Raw genomic sequence first — 22024 nt, forward strand, 5'->3', positions numbered from 1 at the left:
TGCCTCAAACTTGGGAGTAAAAATGTACACTGAGCTATTATAGCAAACAAACCGTGGAGCCCAGACTGAGCTGGCTCAGACTCGACTTATTAATGTGGACATTTCGTGGTTCCAAAGGGTAGGGTTGGGGAATCTCTTCCCTTACCTACTCCTGTAACCACCCCATCTTTTTTCCAGACCTTCAGTCTTACAACTCTAGACTGCCCCCAACTCAGTCTTTCCAGGAAACCACTGCATCTGAGGTCCTGCCCACAGTCAAGGGAAGAGCTGCAGAGAGCCAGAGGCTTGTGAGTTCCCAGTGCCAGGAAACCACTGCATCTGAGGTCCTGCCCATAGTCCAGGGAAGTGCTGCAGAGAGCCTGAGGCTTGTGAGCTCCCAGCCCTACTACGGCTGCCTGGGTGTGCTTCCTCCCTCTGGGCCTCCAAAAGTCCTGTGCCAGGTATCCACAGCACTATGCCAGGCGACTTCTGGTTACCCTGACAGAATAGAGCCAGAGGCTGGATACAAACTGCAGTTTATTAAGGCTCCAGAGTGAGAATTGGCACTTGTTCTGGGCAGGGGCAGGGGTGTCAGAGGAACCCAAAGAAGTTGGGCCCAAACAGGTTGGTGGGACCTCCCCCATCCCCCTACCCCCAATAAATAAAGTCTCAGCTCCATCACAGGGTGCTGGTACAGGGCAGGAAGTCTTGGCTGAAGAGATCCAAGGCTGTTGCCTCATTTTTATTTCTCCCCATACTGGATCTTACCACAGGTCAGTGACCAAGAGACCCTCTGTGGTCCTAGTGCTGAGGAGACTGGGGTAAAATGTGGGACCTGTCCCAACTATAAGAGTTTGGGGTGGAGAGCTGGGGACTGGTGGTGGCCTCCCCATGGCCAGTCATGGTCCAAGGCTGCCCAGGGCAGGCTGAGAATGGGGCCTGCTTTGGGGACACTGGACGTGTCCCAGGTCGGGGCCCAGTTAGGGCCACAGCTAGATGCGCAGCTCTGTGTCGTCAGGCGGCTCCAGGCTAGACTCTGTGCTGAGTGCTGAAGCTGAGGGGCCCTGGGCTACCCCGAATGGTGAGACAACGGGGGAGCGAGCAGCCAAAGGAGAGAGTGAGGGTGAGAAGCTGGGGGACATGGCAGCTGAGGAGAGGGAGCCTTCATGGCTGATGGGTGAGCGGTGGGAGGCTGGTGGGAAGATGGCCCGGGCTGCAGCCGTGCTTGCGGGCTTTGGGGGAACAGACTTGGCCCCCGGGTGGGCCACGGCAGTGATGAGGGGTGGTGGGTCGATGCGGGGAGCAGGAGGACATGGCCGAGCTTCATCTTTGAGCCGAGCAATCTCTGTGAAGACACTGGCCAGAGGCTGGAACTGAGGGCACCAGCTCAGCAGGTAGTCCCAGTTATAGCTGCCACGGAGCTCTTCCTCACCAGCCACAATGGCCGTCAGTGCGCCAGCTACACATGGCTTTCCATCTGCTGGGAAGCCATAGTCCCCAGTGGGGGCAGGGCTCAGGCCACAGCCCCCCAGGAAGGCTGTGGCAGTAGCTGGGGGGCCCTCCTCCCGGTACAGAGTGGCTCCTGCTCCTGGCAGCAGCAACCCTGCCTTTCGGCCCTTATACCAGGTGTCAGGGGCAGGAGGCTCACAGGATGTGTCACTCAATCCGTCCGCATCCTGCTGAATGCCTGAGTCAGGGCCTCGGGCAGCCAGTGAGGAGGCCACACTGGCCACACGGGGGAACTCGTTGATCATTCGGATCTCATCATCCTCTGCAGCCTCTGCTGAGCCTCGACCACTTGAATGTGAAGGGTCCAGGGAGCCACCGCGAGGGTAGGGTCCTCCAGCTCCTGGCCCACCATAGCTGGGGAGAGTCTGATGGTACAAGTGCTCAGAGGGTGGCGGACTTGGGGGTTCCCGGCCCAGCTTCTGTAAAGAGCTACTGGCTATGGGTGCTGCTTGTGACATCGGGCCAGGGGCTGCCTCAGCCTTGCGGTTCCGTGCCCGAACAAGGCCCAGGACCAGAGCTGCCAGGGCAAGCACCACCACAACTCCCAAAGAGGCTGCCACAGCCCCCACCAATAGCAAGTTGAGGTCAGGTGCCAGGCCTAGAGCAGTGTGGGTAATATCCACAGTCACAGGCACTGTGGCACTCCGGGATCCAGGCAGAGGCCCTCTCGCTACTACCTCTAGCCTTAACTCCCGAGGGGCTTCACGTCGGGTTCGGCCCCCACCCCCAGAGCTGGTTGTTCCACTTCCTGGTGCCCGACTGTCCACGCGCAGGTACAAAGCACCTGTTGTCTGGTTGATACCAAAATAGGGGGAAGAGGTAGCCAGAGAATAGAGCACCAGGCCATCAGCTCCTCCATCCTCATCTGTGGCCTGCACATGGCCCAGGCTGTGGCCACGCTGGGCACCTTCCGGCACTTGGAAGTGGAAAGCTGGAGCCAGGAACACAGGGTCATATTCATCTTCTCCAGTAACCAGCACTGACACAGTGACGGAGGCTGAGAGATTTCCAGCATCAGCAGCGCCCACTAGCAGACGAAAGCTTCCCGTGTGCTCATAGTCGAAAGGTACCCGTGCCCGAAGTTCCCCTGTTGAGCTGTTCAGTGAAAATGCCTCACGACCCTCAGGCCCTGGCACTGCCTCCAGCAGGCTATACCGAAGTCTACCAAAAGTCCCAGCATCCCCGTCAACTGCATGCAGTGTGGTCACAAGCGTGCCTGGAGGCTGGTTCTCAGCAAGGCTGGTACTGAGCAGGTTCAATGGGAAGGCTGGACCATGGTCATTCACATCCTGGACCTCAACTGTCACCGGCACCAAAGCAAAGTGTGTTCCAGAAGGGTCAGCTGCCTGCACCACGAGCTGGTGTCGAGCCTGGGTTTCACAGTCCAGGGGGCGGGCCAGTCGCAAAGCACCCGAGTTCTCGTCCAGCTCAAAGAGCCCCAAAGGATCACCTGAGCTGAGGGTGAAACGCACAAGGCCATGAGGTCCAGGGTCAGCATCAGAGGCCTCCACATGCAATATCTCAGCTCCAACAGGCATGTCCTCAGGTACCGTCGCACGGTAGGATGCTCGGGTAAAGACAGGTGGGTTGTCATTGACATCCAGTACCGTGACAGTCACTGGCACAGCTGAACTCCGGGGAGGCTGTCCCCGATCAGCTGCGGCCACAGTTAGGTTGTACTGTGTCTGGCTTTCAAAGTCTAGAGGCTCAAGCAACACTAGGCAGCCCAAAGCCTGGGGACCTGGTCCGACCCCGTCCCCTGCCTCAGCCAGCCGGGGTTCCAGCTGGAAGACTCGGCCCCGGTTGCCGCTGATGATGCTGTAGTCCACGGTGGCGTGGGTGCGGCTTCCATCAGCATCTGTGGCCTCCAGGGTGAGCAGGGTGGAACCAGGGGGCAGATCTTCAGACACAGCAACACGGTAGTGTGCCAACGTGAAGCTCGGGGCATGGTCATTCTGGTCCTTCAGCTGCACGTGCACCGTGGCCCGTGCTGTCCGGCCTGGAGCCCCGTGGTCTCGAGCTTCCAGCACCACGTCCACCACGCCTGCCCCCTCATGGCCCAGGGCCACAGCTCCTACTGTTGTGAACAGAGTTCCTGAGATGAGAAGGGAAAGAAACAAGCATTCAGTAATGTCACCTTGACAAGAGGAACTCTCCAGGGTCCGGGCAATGGCTTTGGGAGTCAGACTCATGGGAACTGTCCATGCGCTGGGACAGTATGTAACATCTTCAGGTAGTCCACATTCAAGAAACAGCCTCTAGACATACACTGAGCAGGGACCGTTATTAAAGATGAGGGCGGGTGGATGCCCTCCCTGGGTCAGACAGAGTTCCAGGAATCAAGGTGTGACAAAGTAACCGATTTTAGAACTGAGTCGATGATAAAGGATCAGATTCTGGGAAAGACATACCATTGTTGTGGTCCACACTGAAGCCCTCAGCAGGGGAAGCCAGGTGGTAGGAGATGTGACCATTGGCTCCTGAGTCTCTGTCGGTAGCAGAGACGGAGAGAATGGCGCTGCCAGGAGGGGTGTGCTCCAACATCATTACCTGAAGAGTAACAGGAAGTATTTGTGGCCAAGCTTCCCTGCCTCCCTCCTGTCCCTCTCAGCCTATGAGGTGAAGCTTGGTCCCATAAGCTGTGCTTGCTGTCTGCTTTAGAAGCATACTCCTTAGCACTGGAATAAGACCTGCCCACCCTCTTCCTTCTCACCGAATGATGCAGAACTTGGGTGCAGTTCGCAGGGCCTGGAAAGCCAGCCTAAAATGAGACACTCCCTACTCATTTCCCCATCAACCTCCACATCCAGACTAGTCCGCCCACTTCTACCTCTGTCCTATTGCTCCAACAGGAACAGCCCCAGGCCCAGGCATGGGTGCAACCAGAAAGAGCTGGTACCTGGTAGAGGCTCTGTGAAAAGGTAGGCGCATTATCATTGACATCTTCCACAAGCACTGTGAGGTTGGCATGGCCCTCGTGAGGCCCATCATGCGCCAGCAGCTGTAGGTGGTAATGGTCACATTGCTCAAAGTCCAGGGGGCCCGTGAGGGAGACACGTCCTCCATAACGGCCAATACTGAAGGGTTCCTGAGGCCCAGATGGGCTCAGCACATACCATAGCACTGGTCCAGAATCCACATCATTCCCAGTTACCTGTGCGATCTCTGAGCCCAACAGTGCATCTGCAAGACACAGGAAAAGGTGACTGCAGAATTCTCCTCACCACAGGAGCCCTTTGTACCTCCCGTTTTACTCAGCCCTCACCTTCTGACACTCGGAGCTCCCAGGGCTGGGGGATGGTGGGGCGATTGTCATTGGTATCAATAACCATCACTGTCAGGGTAGCTGAGCCCACCAGGGCTGGGCTTCCTCGGTCTGTGGCCATCAGTACCAGCCTAGACATAGAGCATAGTCAGGGAGCAGGGCCTAGAGTTAGGAGTGAACCCTGGGAAGGGCTAGGAGGGTTCAGGACAAAGCTTGGCTTTGGAGGAATTTAAGGTGTGGCCTAGGGAGTGAGAGAACTGAAAGATAGGGCTTGAATCCATACAGCCTTAAGATGGGGTCTTGGACCCACAGGTACCAAGCGTTTCTCACCGCGTCTCAGCCCAGATTTCCCGGTCCAGGATGGCTGTGGTAGTGATAGTGCCCGTGGCTGGGTCTACATGGAACAAGCCCCGGGCTGGCTGGGATGCAGCCAGACTGTAGGAGATCTGTCCTCCAGAGCCTTGGTCCAGGTCATCTGCTTCCACCTGGTGAGTGCAGAAGAGTGTTCACACCGGCTTGGCCGCAGACAGGTCTGACCAGCTCCAGCCCTTGCCACCCCATCGCAGCCCACACCTGCAGCAGAGGGCCCTCCAAGGGCCGGGACTCTGGCAGGAAGGCCACATAGTGAGGCCGCAGGAAACGGGGAGCGTTGTCATTGGCATCTTGAAGGGTCAGGGTCAGCACCGAGAAGGCAAAGGCTCCTTCACTCTCTGCCTGTAGCACCAGCCGTAGCCGTGGGCTTGTCTCAAAGTCCAGCCCCTCTGCCAAGCGAACTGTGATGGCTCCTGTGGGAGACAGGCCGCGTCAGCGATGTCTCCTTTCCTTGCTCTGGAGCCTCCTTCTCTGAGGGCAACTCCTCCTCCCACTGAAAACTCCTCTGGCCCAGAGAACCTACTCCTCCAGGATCCTTTCCCCTTGCAAGACTTCCTGTACCTTACCTGTGCTAGACTGGATGGAGAATATCCCTTTCTCATTCCCACTGAGAATGCTATAGGTGATTGGTCCACTTGAGCCCCCTGAATGGATAGCCTTTGGGGAGAAAACTGGAGTCCCTGAAGGGAAGGCAAGAGAAGAAATGTATTGGCTGGATTATAGTCACTACATTGTCAATGACTTACCCCAGTCCTTTCTCCCAGGGGTTCAAATATGGAACATATAACCCAGAACCCACCTGGGGGTGCATTTTCACGGAGCACAGCCTCATTACTAGCTCGGGGAAAGCGGGGTCCACGCTCAGACTCTCCCTGTATCCCAACGATGACCACACCAGTGGCAGAGCGAGCTGGACGGCCAAGGTCAGTAGCCACGATGAAGAGGACACGGTCCCGAGGTCCCAGGGCTACAGGGGAGCGAGCCACACGGATTTCCCCAGTGTAGGAGTCCACAGTGGTGCCGGGTGGTGGTGTGCCTGCCAGCCGGTATAGAATGGAGGCATTGGCACCAGCGTCACGGTCTTCAGCTCGGAGCGTGGCCAGAGCCAGGGTTGGTGTACTGAGGCTAGGACCCGGGCGGGGTAGGCGGAGGCGCAGAGGACTCGTGGGGAAGGTAGGTGCATGATCGTTGACATCACGCACTGTGATGGTGACTGGTACTGTGGTGCTCAGGGGCCCGGCAGCTGCGCCATCCACTGCACTCACAGAAAAGGCATAGCTGGCACAGTGTTCTCTGTCCAAGGCTGTAGCTGTGCGCAGCTCCCCGGAGGTAGGCTCCAGCAGGAAGGCCCCCACTGTACCTGAACCCAGGTAGTACATCACCCGGCCGTTGTCCCCGTCATCGGGGTCATGAGCCTGTAGTTGCAGCAGCAGGGTCCCTGCAGGTGCGTCCTCAGGTACCTCCACAGAATAAGCGGGCACAGGAAAGGCTGGGGCATGGTCATTGGCATCCAGCACTGTCACCGTCACAAGCAAGGTGGCACTGAGGGCTGGCTGGCCTCCATCCCTGGCCTCTATCTGCAGCTGGAATGCTGGCTCCACCTCCCGGTCTAGCGGCCTCATGGTGCCAAACTCCCCAGAAGTAAGGTCTAGAGCAAAGGCTCCCGAAGGGTCCCCATCTGCAGAGGATATGCACACACAGCCATGCACATGTTAGCCTATGCATGGGTGGGGACTTGTGGGTGACCGCAGGGAGCGAATGGTGGAAAGGAGCTGGGAGAGGCAAGGAGACACAAAGATAAAGGGAAAACAGAGACACCAAGGGCAAGCAAGGACATGAGAACACACACAGAGTGTGGTCTTGGGGCCCCTGAGTCCCCGAGACCCTTTAAATATCTATACAAGTTCAAAGCATTTTCCTCAGACATTGTATAGTCTTTTCATTCTCATCTCACAAATGTACAGTGGGGTTTGTGGATCTGTGTGACATTATCACTTGGTTGGTAGAACACATAGTGTGTACTGTGTTTACCAGAATATTCTAGGTAGGGAGAAAGAGGTGCGTTTTCGGAGATTCGGCTTGTGCTGGTGCCTTCAGCTACATTTAAGAGCACTGCATCCTCAGTACTGGCCAACAATTTGTTCGAAACCCTGACATTTTCTCGTGCCGGTTCAGAAAGAGCAAGCGTTATCCTTGTTTGTTCCTCCACGATATTTAACTTTTTGGTAAGTTTTAATATGAAACACAGAAAACATTGATTTTTAACATGCTACATAAGAACCCTTTAGGGTTCTCAAAGCTTAAGAGTGTAGCTAGGTAAATAAATTATAATAAATAAAAAATTATATATATATAAAAAGAGTGTAGCTAGGTTAATGATGTAATCCCAGCTACTGTGGAGCCTGATATTGAAAAATCATGAGTTCAAGACCAGCCTAAGCAACACAGTTGAGACCCTGTCATATACATACAAATGTTTTTGTTTTGTTTTGTTTTGGTTTTGGTTTTTCAAGACAGGGTTTCTCTGTGTAGCCATGGCTGTTCTGGAACTCCCTCTGTAGACCAGGCTGGCCTCGATCTCACACCTGCCTCTGCCTTCTGATGCTGGGATTTAAGGTGTACACCACCACCACCACCTGGCTACACACAAGCTTTTTAGAATCTCTGAGTCCCTGAGGCCAAAGAAGTTTGAGAACGACCGACTCTGTGTGGAGAGATAGATAGATAGATAGATAGATAGATAGATAGATAGATAGATAAATAAATAAATAAATAAATAAATGGAACAGGATGAAAAAATCAAGTTCAGAGAAAGAAAGAACTAGATGCGCTAGAAGAAGCACCATAATCACTCATCTGCAGGAGACACACACACAGGAAGTGAGGAGAGACACAGAGACATTGGCCAAGAAGCAGCAGGAACCGGGGGAAGGTGCTAGCCTCGTGGGACTGGACGCCTCTCACCCAAGATGCGGTACTGTAGTTGTCCATTGAGTCCCCCATCTGGATCAGAGGCCCGCAGTGTGGTGAGGGTTTGGGGATCCTGGCCCTCAGGCACTTCCAGGGAGAGGTGGGTGTTCCCAAAGGTTGGAGTATGGTCATTCTCATCTTCCACAGTCACTCGAACTACAACATGAGTTAACAGAGGTGGCGAGCCCCTGTCCCGGGCATACACTGTGGGGAGACAAAATCAGCAAGGTCTACCCTGCCCCGTGCCATGGAGAAACCCATACCCCAGTGTTCACACATGTTCACCAGATACATGTATAAAACAGAAAATGTTTATCTCATAGCACACCCCAGGGGCACACACATGGGCATCTATAACACACAAGGGCAGACATAACACATGTGGACATGTATAACACACGGGCATACATAACACACAAGGGCATATATGACACATACATACATAACACAGAAAAGCTCTTTTCCTTTCTACCTTCCATGCAGACTACATGCAAGATACAGCTTCCGTTAGTGGTGATGTGACAGAAAAGACAATAAATTAGGTACCAAAGCCTGGACTCAACTCCCAGCCCTGCCACTTCAAAGCCCTGTTAGTTTGAGCAAGTCACTTCACCTCTCAGCTAATAGCAATATGCTCCCCTGCCACGTGGCTGTGGTGTAAGCCAGGGTGCAGAGGGCCCGGTGGGGACGGTGTGCCTGGAGAATTAGGGTTGGCAGGCTAGACGCTAGTTCCCACAGCCACCTTGACGCTCTCAAAATGCAGCAGGAGCTCTGTCCTGTACAACACCTCGAGCTTCTGGAGGTCCTGTTACTGTACCTGTCAAATTGATCTCCTCCTGCTCCTCCCGATCCAGGGCCCTCAGAGTCGTGAGAACTCCAGTGTTCGGGTCCAGAGAGAAGCTTTCCCCAGAGACACCCCCATAAGTCACTTGTCCGTTGGCCCCTGAGGAGAGGCAGCATGGAGGATGATCAGAGGGTAAGGATACTTTTTTATTCCCTTGCTCCATCCCTCCCACAATTCACTCCCACAGGTCTTACCAAGGTCAGGGTCAGTTGCCTTCAGAGTGAGCAGAGAGGTACCAGGTGGACTGTTTTCACGAAGGAGGACGCTGTACTCCTGCTGAGGGAAAGCGGGTGCCTCGTCGTTGACGTCAACAACACTGACAGTGAGGAGCTGAGTGGATGAACGTGGCGGGGAGCCGTGGTCCAGGGCCACCACTGTCAGCACATGCTCGGCTCGCTGTTCCCGGTCCAGAGGCCGCACCACGGACAGCGCTCCTAGGCAGCAGTAAAGCGGTTGGTGGACAACTTAGCCTTCCTTGCCCTTCAGCACCGTCGCTCCCATCCCGGGCCCAACTCTCACCAGTGGTCGCGTGTAGGCGGAAGTGGCCGTCCCCTCCAGCCGCGAGGCGATAGGAGACTCGGGCAGCCTCCCCCAGGTCTGCATCCCGAGCCACTACGTGTAGCGCCGCGGGCCCGGGCGGCTGATCTTCCGGGAGGCGCACCCGGGAGGGGGAGGCGAAGACCGGGGAGTTGTCGTTTTCATCCGTGACAAAGACGCGCGCCGAGACGCGCGCTGCCCGGCGGCGGCTGGCATTGCCCGGCCGGTCGGTGGCTTCTACGAGCAGCAACAGCGCGGGTGTGGTCTCCCGATCCAGGCCACGGGGAGCGCTGAGCGCCCCGGTGCGCGAGTCCAAGCGCAGGGCGGGCACCGGGGGCTCCTGCCTCAGCAGGCGGTATCGCACGTCGCTGTTGGGACCTGGGCCATCGGCGTCCGATGCGCGAAAAGTGTACAGCGTGGCGCCGGGCTCGGGGTTCTCGGGTAGCGCCAGGGCCAAGGGGTCGCGCGAGAAGGTGGGCGCGTGCTCGTTCTCGTCCTGCACGCGCACCTGCACTCTCAAGAGCCGCGCGCCGGCGCCTCCGGGCCCCTCGGCGCGCACCGTAAGCGCGCGCCAGGCTGGCCCTGCCTCGAAGTCCAAGGGACGGGCCAGGTACAGGCGACCTGAGGCCGAGTCCAGCGCGAAGGTGCCCTCGGGGTCGGCGCCACCCACCAGAGTGTAGGTGAGTGCGCCCACACTAGCTTGCTCCTGCGGCGCCACGGAACCCAACAGGGATCCTGGTCGAAGGCTCTCAGCTGCTGTCACCGTCAGCACTACAGGCACCGTTGCCGCCAAGTCAGGTTCTGTGAGCTCTGGTGATTCCACCATGCGAGTCGAGGGAAGCACCTATTGCAGATGGAGCGGGAAAACTGAATCAGAAGGAACCCTGTAAGGCTTCGTGGGTAGTAGGGAAGGGTGTTCAGAGCAGACTGACAAAGAGAGAACAAGGATCTCAAAACTGTGCATCTACAGGAAGGTGGCCAGACCGAAGGACTTTAAGAGAGGCAGCCAGCCCCTACCTGCACGAGCAGCTGGAGGCTGGCGCTTCGAGGCGGGCTGCCCTGGTCATGAGCTCCAAGAGTTAGCACATAGTGAGGCCGCTCTGCTCTAATCAGGGGTGCCGCAGTGTGCAGCTCCCCAGTGTGAGGGTGCAGGGAGAAGAGCTCTGAGCCAGGACCTGGGGACAAGCAGAGGAAGGATGAGGTTTTGGCAGTCAGCGAGGCATGCCCCGAGACCATTCCCAGGCTCCCTCCTCCCTGCCCCCCATACCAGTTAGGGTGTATAGGATGGTTCCATTCTCCCCTTCATCTGGATCTTTGGCCTGCAGAGTTGTCACCAGAGTTCCTGGAGGCACACGGTCTGGTACCTGTGGAATAACCCAGGGTTGGCTTTCATTCTCCTGTATATAGGTACACTTTTTCCTTTTGTCTTATACCTGTTCCAGGAGGTGGTCCCTCTTACCGAGAGGCCACAGCTTAACGGGGAGACCCTCCCCATCTCTCTACAGCTCTTCAGGACACGACCCTGGTGCCTTACATAGCTTGACGGAAAGAGCCTCCCATCCTCTTTAGCTCTTCAGAGCACGGTCCAGGTGCCTTACCTACCTGTACTGGGAGGCCCCCACCAGCAGCCCCCGACGCCTGCAGGAAGGTGGGGCTGTTGTCATTGAGGTCGAGCACTGCCACGTGCACAGTGCCCGTGGCACTGCGAGGTGGACTGCCCCCATCCTGCACTTGCACCAGGAGCTGGAAGCTGCTCTGCTGCTCCCGGTCCAGGGTTTGGAGTGTAGTCACTTCCCCTGGAAGTGAGGATGGAGATTGTGATGGATGTTTAAGTATGCACAGCCAGGGGACTACAGATAAGCCATGGCTGGGAGGGAAATGCGGGCAGGTACCCGGGCTAACCTCCAGGCTGAATCCTGATCCTCACAGCCAAGATCTGGGCTGGGGATCCTGTCTGGGTACTTGCCAGTCTGGAGATGAGGCTGTGAGGTCTCATGCTTACCAGTCTGGGGGTGGATGCGGAAGGCCTTGCTGTCTTCCGACAGCTGTCGGAGGCTGTAGGTCAGGCGCCCGTTAGGTCCCGAGTCTCTGTCAGTTGCAAAGACTCGGCCCACACTGGTCCCTGGGGGTTGATTCTCGGCTACAGCCAGGAAGGTGGGCTCTTCGGACAGGCGAGGACTGTGGTCATTTTGGTTGAGGATGATGACCCTCACAGTGGCTGTGCCTGTCTGTTGCCCCAATTCAGCTTTAGAACCGGATACAGCCAACACCTTCAATGTGTATAACTCCTGGGACTCACGGTCTAGTGCTGCCCGTACCCACAGCCACCCAGTCTGTGGCTCCAGGCCAAAGGAGTTACTGGCTCCATCTGCTGCAAGATGGTAAGTGACAGGGCTCCCATCTGGTGCCTGGGCCTGCACTTGCAAGATCTGAGTTCCAGTGGTAGTGCCTGAGGGTAAGTCCACACGGTAGGTAGGGCTGTCAAATCGTGGGGCCAGCCCGTGGATTCCTAAGTCCTGAATCACCACACGAAGTCGAAAGCGGCTGGTGCGTGGTGGGGAACCTCCATCCCGGGCCTCCACCTCCAACTCATGGGCTGGTCCCCCCGGAGGCCCCAGAGGTCCCAGAAGCCGTACGTGGCCTGTGGTAGGGTCCACGGTGAATGATCCATCACCCCCGGCAAGTAGACTAAAGGTGACTCGACTGTTAGCTCCAGAGTCGGGGTCTAGAGCACGCAGTGTGTAGATGGGAGTCCCTGGAGCAGTGTTTTGTGGCAGCAGCACGGTGTCTTCAGGTGCGGGGAAGGCAGGAGAGTTGTCATTCACATCATCCAGCAGTACCCGGACGCGAGCCGCAGCAAAAGCTGGGGGGATTCCGCTGCCTGCTCGAACTTCTAGCTCTAGGACAGGTCCCAGAAGCTCCCTGTCCAGAGGGCGGAGTGTTTTCAATAGTCCTGAGGATGATTCTAGGGAGAAGAGCCCTCGGGGGTCCCCACCTGATAGGGTGAGGGTCACAGGCCCTAAGCGACCTAGGGAGAAAGAGAGACATTAGGAAATAGGTAGGAATCATCTATTAATCCCAAGAAGGGCAGTTCCCATATTTATGCTTCACAGAGTAATGGGCAGGCGTTGGCAGGGAAATTGGTTGGCATTGGGGTGGTATTCGTGGGCCACACAGTTTTGTACTAGAGCTCCCCGCGGTGTGCTGCTCTAGGGTCACCCTGAGATGGCACTGGAAGACTGCACTGGGATATCTGATACCTGGTGGGTTGTGTGCCTGGACTATGCCCACACTGGTGCCTGGCGCCACATCCTCTGGCACTGAGAAAACATACTGTAGTTGCTCAAATATAGGTGGTGCGGGAGTTCCGGGCACAACGCTGATGTTGACTCGGGCAGTGGGTTCCGCTTGCAGGCCACCTCCATCCTGAGCCCCAATCTCCAGCTGCACCACAGAATTAGCCCGTCTGGCCAACGGCCAGGCTACGGTCAACAGCCCTGGACAAGGAAGAGAGGCAAGAGTAGATGAGGGAAAGAATAGGGGGAAAGTCCTGTAAAGAGGAGGCTATGTATCGTTTAGGCAGGCGGGGAGAGGCAGCTGAGACCCTGGTGATGGGAGTGGGAGGAGCCTCACCTGACTGTGCATCCAATGCAAAGAGTGGGGGACTGTTGCCAGCCAGGATGTGGTAGGAGAGTCGCCCATGCAGTCCCTGGTCAGGGTCGTGGGCATGGACCCTCAGCACAGCTGTGCCTGGAGCACTCTGAGCACTCAAACTGGCAGCGTACTCCCGAGGATAAAACTGAGGTGGGTTGTCATTCTCGTCAGCCACAAACACCTTCACATACACCATGGACTTGAGGCCTCCCTGGTGGGACAGTAGTCATCAGTCGGTAGGTCTTGTCTAGCCCTGATGAGAACTCACCCCAATCTCCCTGACCAAGGTCTGTTTACTTACCCCATCGACAGCTGTCACCGTGAAGTCAAAGCTAGAAGGTCCCTGGTCGTGGTCCAGAGTGCGGGTGGTACACACATCTCCACTGTGGGCATCAATGCGGAATGGGGGAGATCCGGAAGCTCCAAGGCCAGCACCCAAGGAATAGGACAGGAGGCCAAATGGGCCACTGTCTGCATCTGTGGCTGTCACCTGGGGAGAGGCTGGAGTAAGCGATGCCTCCTTTCGCTAGTCAGAAAAGCCAGAGCTAAAGAGGTCATAAAGCTGGTGCCCAAGGACCCTGCATGGTGGACACACAGAGGACTAGAACACAGACCAAAACCCAAACCCCAGGCCAGATCCCACCACTTAGGTTCTTGGGAGGCTCTGGTTACAATTGTTTTTTTGTTAAATGGCAAATAAGACCCTGCCAAGGCTGAACCTTGGAAACAGCTCTTTACTGTGGCCGTGGGCCCAGATATCCCAGGAGACAGACTTTCTTCTGCATGGGTCCCTGTGGGCGGCAGCACCGCTGCAGCCATCAGCCTTGTTTGATGTGTGTTCGAAGGCACTCTGATATATAGTGCTGATTCATTAACATTGCCTTCACGGACACAATAAAGACGCAGCCATGCTACATTTAGATACTATAACTCATGTCTGACCAAAGTTAATGCATGCATTTCATTCTAAAAGGCACGTCACAGCCTTCTACTGCACTAGGTGGAACTCTTCTGTTCTACTTGGGGACTGTTTTTAAACAACAAAATCACTAACAAAAAGCACAAACATTCAACAAAAAGTGTCACCAAAATAGAACTCAGAAAGTTCACTTGATCACAGGACGGGAGCTGAGACAAGAAGCAAAATGTCACCTGTCTCAATCTCAAGCTGGGAACTGACATATTAAGCTACTCATCTCTGCATGTGTCTGGATTACAAATGAATTTTGCAGAGAGTAATGCATCTGCATATAACAAGCACCAAGTACAAGGGAGAGCACCAAGAGCTGCAACCTCTAATCTAGAGGAATCTACTCTCCTCATCAAGTCTCCTGCTCACCTCAGAGAACTGGCTGACGAATAGTTACTAAGATTGATACTTTTAAGCCTAATCTTGTGTGCAGGGAGTGTTGCTTTGTTGATGGGGATCTCACTACGCAGCCCAGACTGGCCTTAAAATCCTCCTGCTCACTACCCAAATGCTAGGATTACAAGTGTGCCACCAATCAACCCCAGCTGGTGAGACTAGTCTTTGCTGAGGGTGTTCATTACACTGTTGAATCCGCTCCATGATTTCTGGATGTGGCTCATGCACTTTAGCTAAGGACAGGGCCAGGTAAAGAGCACATGTGCTGTGCGTATTTGTACATCGAGTGAATAGGCATCCAACCACCCTGCTTTGTGACAAAACCTTCTTTCACGCTAAGTTTTACACATTGGGTGCACACTAGGCCCTCCACAGTGGGTTGAGCTGGTGGCTGGCTGCTGCAGGCTGTGACAAAGTGTTCTTTGTGGGTAGAGAGACCTTGGGGTCATGATATGCTGCAAGAGGAAGCTGCAGAGTTCCCCTTCTCAGCCAGAAAATGTGCTCAGAAAGAAAGCTGGCCAGGATTTCTGATTGTTGCCCAGGCCCTTGACAGAAATGATCTGTGCCATTGTTTATCCTCCTGAGAGACATTAAGACCCTGCCATGGCTGAACCCTGGAAACAGCTCCTGCTCTAGCTCCTTACGGTGGCTGTGGGCCCGGATATCCCAGGAGACGGACTTCCCCTCTGCAGCCATCCCCATACACAGCAGCACAGCTGCAGCTGCCTTCAGGAGCTGTTTCTGTGTCTGCTGCAGGAAGAAAGCAATAAACAGCGGTCGGAGGATGCTGTCAGGAAGTGACCCCCAAAAGGTGCAGGGGCCATTGACTGGAACTGACCAAGGCAGAAGCAAATTTCCTGACCCCTGCTCAGAGGCTTCTCTGTAAATGCAGGCTGTTCTCAGTGGGTTCTCACTGCCTCAGTGCTATTAGGGTCCTCATCGCTTCTCCTCTTATCTGCTCTCATCAGAAGCACCACTTCAAGGACCAAAAAGAGACCTTTTCTATGAACTCTAACATCCTTACCAGACTCTAAACTTACCGTATCTTCCCACGCTGACAGCCTTGCTATGTGCACCTCCTGTTCTGATTTCTTGCTACTATAGTAATCTGCTTCTCCTCCTGGCTCATCCTCACTCCGGGACCTTCTCCACTTACTGTACTCCGGCTGCTTTTATTCATGCTGTTCCCTGGACTCTTTCCTTGGCCTTTTTTTTTTTCATCCTGCAGGCCTCTTTCACTTTCCCAGGCTCAGGAACCATCACCATCTCTAATATGCTTTAGGCTTAGGGGACAATTCCCCTAGGCTGGAAACTTGGACATCCAGATGTCTGTTCAACATCTCCACCTGGATGTCCCACGGTGACCTTAAATCTAAACTGTCCAACAATAAACCCATGATCCTTTCAAACCTGCTGACTCTCTCATCCGCTCGCTCAAGCCAGAAGTCAGTTCTTCCCTTTCCCTTGCCTGGTATATCACTCAGCCAGGGATTCAACAAGCCGTCATTACCACCCCTATATTGACTGTGTCTCTCTGTCTGAGCCAGCTTTCCCTTGGACTCTTCTAATTCCCTTCTTATAGGTGTCTGACGCTCCAACCCATACTCTACATTAAGAGTTCTCACTCTTGATACTCTGACATTCTAGGCCAGGTTGTTGTTGTTGTTGTTTAAACTCTGGAGGCTATTGTGTGCATTATATCATGATTAACAGCATCTTGGGCCTCACTGGATCCTCGGAGTATCTCATCACTTATAACAACACAAAAAGTCTAACTATTCCTAAATGTGTCCTCTGGTAGGCAGAACTGCCTGTTCTTCTGGAGGACCTGGGTTCAAATCCCAGCACCCACATGGCAGCTCACAACTGTCTCTGACTCTAGCTACAGAGCATCCAACACCCTCACACAGACATACATGCGGGAAAAACACCAATTTCCATAAAATAAAAATAAATAAGCCAAAGCTTCAATGTTTTATATAGGAAAAACTAATTCCTTGGCTTGGTGTGGGCTCTTCACTGGCTGGCCTCTGGCACAGTCACGGCTTCTCAACTCACATCTCAAGTTCCAGCAAAACTGAACTCTTGGAGCCCCTTAAACAAGGCAGGTTCCTTCGCTTCTCTACATGAGTCACTTAGCTTGGAACCCTTCGCCCGTCTGATCACCCCGTAAACTCTCTCTTATTCTTTAGGCCTCAACTCAAAAGTCCCCGTGCTTTGGGAAAACTTCCATAGTGCCCCTGACTCCATCATGAAAGTTTTCTTATTACAAAAGTCATTTATTTGCAGGTTAAGGTTTATTCAATCTGGGTTTATTCATTACTACAGTTTGTATCCCTAATACAGCGGTGGCATGGGTGGTGGAGGTTTAATAAGTGTACCTTGAATAAATCAAATGGTAGGACTTCGTAGCAGTTATGAACTCCCAGTGGTCCTTTTTATCTTTCCTTCTAACAGCGAAGACTGCAGGAAACAACCTGGAGAGCTGACCTTGTGCTCTAGGAGCTAGCCGGGAGAAGAAAAGTTTGGAAGCAATAATCCACTGGCCTTGGCCGAGAGAGAACACACATGTGAGAGTGGGTGGTGGCAGCCAGACAGCAGCGAGCAGCGAACATCCAGAATCTGGCCAGAAGGCAAGAGAGCAGCCAGACCCAGGCCCTAGCCTGGAGGTCCCGGCCCTCAGGGAGCCCCTGAGAAGATACTTAGTGGTTGGCCATACATCAAGCCCATCTCCTAAGGGACCTTCCTGCCCTCAGTATTCTCTCTCACAGCTATACTTCATGGTGTCACCAAAGCCATCTTCCCAAAAGACAGGTTTGTCTTCCCTTGAGTTTTGAGAAAAGTCAGAGACTGAGGTCTAGCCCATGGACTGTTTCGTCTTCTCTCCCGCAACTCATTTTCGTCTATGTAACCGAGACCAACCCATGTAGTCCTAACATCATGGTGTTGATTCAACAGCGCTCTTGTAGCCCAGGTGTCTCTGTTCACACATCATAAAGTATTCGTTTAGCAAAGCTGAGTTCTGCGCCCTTCCTCTGGGCTTCTGAAGCATTTCATGTGCCACCCTCCACAGCTTTAGTTATTGCTGTATGTCCCTATCGAGGCTGGGTCCTGCCTGAGAGAAGGAATATCTCTTTTCCTTGTTCTTTTCTCTGAGCACATTGCTGGGCTTACAGAGCCCAGGAATGATTTAACACTCATGCATTGATCCATCTATCCTTCACCCTTAAAGCCAGTTAGCTACTTTAAAACAAGAAGCAAACAATCTAATCATGCCCTTCCTGACTCAAAGTTCAATGACCTCCTTTGTTTTCTAAGCAAAGTCCTACCACATGGTGGCCAAATATTTCTGCAATATGGCCTCAGGCTGCATCCTTAGGTTCATGCCCCCCCCATCCTAGCCTCTTCCCCTGAGAGGTCCTCCCTCTCTGCACATTAGAATCTTACTAGATTGTTCTTATGATCTCTCGTCCTTGTCCTTGAGTCCATGTGTGACATCAAGGCTCCTACCCAAGGGAATGGATGGAGGTTTCTCCTAGCAGAGACTAACACTGGACTAAGCACAGAGGGCCCCGTAAATGCCAGCCTATTCCTTGTGAAACAGGAGCCATACAGAGCCATCTCTGCAGCTTAGAGACTTTGCAGACCTTTTCTTTTGTTTCCAGACACTACACAACACTTTTCTTCCATATGCCATCTTAGTTTCCTCACCTGCCGAGATTACTGGTCTCACCTCTTGCACCCTGCTCCCATCTTCTCATTACACCATCTGCACAGACAATGGAGCTCAGAGAACAGAACCAAACCCTCTGGCTTAAGTCACTATCAACACCTGCAAAGCTAGGCTCCTGCTCTGGGGTCCTCTGCAGCCCTCAGACCTAGTGCGGCCCACAGTGTTGTGGGCAGGGCCTACTCACCTGCAGGAAACAGGTTCCAGGCTGGGTACCTTCAGGCAGTGAGGCATTGTAGAAAGTCTTCTGGAACTGGGGCTCGTTGTCATTCACATCTTGTAAGGCCACACTAACTGTGGCAGAGGACACTAAAGGGGGCAGGCCCCCGTCTGTGGCCACCACAATAAGCTGTGGCTGAGGTTCTAGCTCATAGTCCAGTGTGGCAGCTGTGGTGATGATACCTGAGGTGGGATCAATGGAGAACCAGTGAGTGTGAGAGCCAGGAGCCAGACTATAGGTGACCTGACCATTGGTGCCTTGGTCAGGGTCCCGGGCAGTCACCCGTGCCACAAAGCTGCCAGGCAATGCAACTTCAGGCAGAGGTTCGGGTCGGTAGAGCTGGCGGTCAAAAACAGGTGCATTGTCATTGACATCAGTGACGTGCAGCACAAAGGCAGCTTCAGCCCGCAGTGGGGGTGAGCCTGAGTCTGTGGCCGTAACTCGTAGATTATAAACGTCCCTCTCCTCCCGATCCAGCCTCCGAGCCACACACACCAGGTAGATGACACTGTCTTGGGTACTCAGGGCAAAGTGGCCCTCTCCACCCTCCAGGGACACATTGACGTGGGCGAAGTCACCATCATCTGGATCTGACACAGAGATCCGAGCAACCAGCTGTCCAGGCGGGGCAGCCTCAGACACTCGGGGGGAGCCGTCAGCACTCAGGAAGATCACAGTCATGGAAGGCTGGTTGTCATTGGCGTCTCGCACATGCACTGTCACAAAAGCTGACCCCAGCTCTGGGTGGGCCCCACCGTCCCGTGCCTGCACCACCAGTTCATGAACTCGCCTCTGTTCAAAGTCCAGGGGGCGCTCCAGCCGCAGAAGCCCGGTGTGTGCATCAATGGAGAAGGGCCCATCACCTTCACTCTGTCTCCTGTTGATCTCGTAAGTCACAGCTCCGTTGGCGCCAGCATCAGCATCGGATGCGAACACTTGCAAGACAGGACTGCCAGGGGCCAGACTCTCAGACACCGCAGCGTGGTATCGGCTTTGGTTGAAAGCTGGGGCATGGTCATTGATGTCCAGCAGTGCCACATCCAGCAGGGCCTGGGCTCTCCGTGGGGGCGAGCCACCATCGTAGGCCTCCAGCTGCAACATGTACTGTGAGCGGTTCTCCCGGTCCAGTTCCCCAGCAACTACCAGCTCGGGCACCGGAGCTCCGTCAGGGCCAGGACGCATCTCCAGCCGGAAGGTCTCTCCAGCCCCGTCACCAGATAGTGCATAGCCCTGGGTGCCTAGGCGGCCAGCGTCCGCATCACGAGCCGGCTCCAGGGGGTAGCGGGTGCCAAGGGCTGTGTGTTCAGGTATCTGCAGGGCGGCCCGAGGCTGAGGGAAAGCCGGAGCATGGTCGTTGATGTCAGCCACTCTCACTGTCACTTCCACGGTGGCGCCATCAGGAGTGACTGCTGTGAAGCGGTAGCGGTCTCTCCGCTCACGGTCCAGCACACGGGCTGTCCGGACCACCCCACTGTGTTCGTCAATAGCGAGGTCCGTGCCTACGCCACTGCCCTCCTGGGCAGAGATGAAGTACATGGGAGGAGGTGCTGTGCCCGGTGGAAGCCCTGCACTGATGTCTCCAATCAGCGTGCCTGCCGGTTGTTCCTCATCTATCTGCAGGTCCAGGCTCCCAGCTTGACCCCAGGTGCCTGGCACTCTAGCCCCCAGCAGCACCAGCAGCGGCAGCAGGAGGAGAGTCCTGAAGCTCTTCATGTCAGGGCAGAAGAGTGCAGCACCCAGCTCCTTATTCATGGCAGGAGAAGTCCGGCCAAAGCTCCAGACAGACTCCTAGCCCAGCTTGATGTCAGCGTTTGGATCAGATCCAACTTGGGCTCTCGCTGCTTCAGGCTCCCTGACCTAAGAGAAAAGCAGAGGGAAGGGTCATGGTGGGGAAGGGTTAAGAGGCCAGAGAGACTGCGAATCAGACCACACCAAAGCTCAGACAAGTCGGCAACAGCAGGGGGTTGAGCTGCAGCGCGTCTAACATCTATTTCTACCCCTTCCTGGGGATCTGCCCTTCGGGATTCCCCGAAGCCGCGAACTTCATCTCTAAGCAGATTAGTCTCCTATTTTTCAGGACTGAATGCCTACAAACTTTTTTTTTTCTGTTTCCAAACTTAAAGCGACTGACCTTTTCTTCTCTTTTTTTTTATTTTGCACCCAGGACAAATACCCCTTTTCTGGTCTCACTATCTATGTATATGGTAAGCATGCTTGACTTGCCAATCCTTTCTTCCACCAGTACTAAAGGCAAGGGAAGAGGGAATGGAGATATTAAGGATGATGGGCAACTTTCTGGCAGAAATGACCACTTGGACAAAATGTCCTTAGGTGTCAGACAATGAAAAATAAAACCAGAGGTGGGAGGTACCTCTAGGAACCCTGTAAGGAAATGAGGGTTTCAAACATGGCCAAAGTTCAAGAAGGAAGCTTTTTGGTGACTGGCAAGGTGAAGCAGAGGCTGAGAGGAGGCAGCTGCAGGAGGGAAGGCTGTTTCATGCTCCTCAGGCTCCCTCACAAGCTTCTCTCCTCTGTCCAGTCCTTCAAAATCAGTACCTTTCAGGCACTTTTGCCATCTTCATGGTCTGACTGGCAGCTTTTCCCACTCCTATGCTTTTGATTCAAGTGTATCGATCACTTTATTTTAAAGTCTAATCTATTTGTCAGTGATTTCTCAATCCCCAGTTCTGGATACACTGAACTTGCCATATCCCTAGCCATCACCTCAATCTGATTTTTCTCCTCTATTTTCTCTTCTGTGAACAGCAATATTATCTATCCATGCCCCAAAGCCAGAAGCTCTCTTTGGGTTGCTTTGTTGTCTTTGCTTTTCTTCGGTCTCAATTTCTATTTGTTATTAAACCTGGCCACTTCCCGCAGCCACATCTCGGTTCTAGCCTTTCCACACCACTGCCACCTTCAGCTTATGCACTGTCATTTCTCCTTTCCATTTTGGCAGACGTTCCTTTCTGATCTCCGTGCTTCTGACTTGGGTCCTCTTTCTGATCTGTCTTCACCTCACCAGAAAGATACATACACTTACCTAACCATGTCTGTAGAGGGTTCTGACACTCCTGACAGCAGAAAACTGCTGCCCCTGTACATCAAAAGAGATGCAGACACACATATGCATGGGCCTGTGGTTGGAGTTTCAAAGGGCCCTTGCTCTAGGCATGGAGTTTCTGACCCACATCATAAAGTCCACTTTTCACTAGTGTCTTTGCAGCCTGAGCTTGGCCAATCTCTTTTAGGTTCCCTACCTGTGGTGTCTCCCACCATGCTTTGCATTCCCAAACTTTGTTTATGTTAATATGCTCCTCAGTTCTTTTCTCGCTTTGTATGTGGTATTCTCTCATCCCAAGATACCTTCTAAAAATCTTGCCCATGGATCCATATCTTCTTACAATGTCAAGATCCAGTTTAAACTTATTGTTCTCTGTGGCTTCTCCTCTAACGTGCCCACACCACACAGTGCTCCATGCAGCCTTGTACTCTACGGGGCTTCTATCACAGACATTAAGTTGCCCAACAATCTTGATGTGCTCGTGTGTGTGCGCCTGCACCGACTGGAGGCACTG

At 54.1% G+C, this 22024-nt stretch overlaps 1 protein-coding gene across 1 annotated transcript; it reads right to left on the reverse strand.

Moving 5' to 3' along the window:
- Positions 1–504: 504 nt before the first annotated feature.
- Dchs1 (dachsous cadherin-related 1) lies at positions 505–20254 on the reverse strand. The gene is made up of 20 exons (XM_055597425.1): positions 18414–20254; positions 13432–13620; positions 13110–13341; positions 12737–12973; positions 11479–12504; positions 11079–11272; positions 10744–10840; positions 10494–10651; positions 9459–10320; positions 9134–9373; positions 8913–9038; positions 8090–8299; positions 5925–6803; positions 5692–5805; positions 5327–5538; positions 5084–5238; positions 4754–4884; positions 4388–4671; positions 3900–4038; positions 505–3583 (listed from the first exon to the last, which is right to left on the reverse strand). Exons 1-20 carry the CDS (start codon positions 20196–20198, stop codon positions 972–974), a joined length of 9882 nt encoding a protein of 3293 aa, XP_055453400.1. The 5' UTR covers positions 20199–20254; the 3' UTR covers positions 505–971.
- Positions 20255–22024: the final 1770 nt, after the last annotated feature.

This window comes from Psammomys obesus, unplaced genomic scaffold (genome assembly GCF_907164565.1).
Source record: "Psammomys obesus unplaced genomic scaffold, mPsaObe1.curated_primary_1811, whole genome shotgun sequence".
Classification (NCBI taxonomy): domain Eukaryota; kingdom Metazoa; phylum Chordata; class Mammalia; order Rodentia; family Muridae; genus Psammomys; species Psammomys obesus.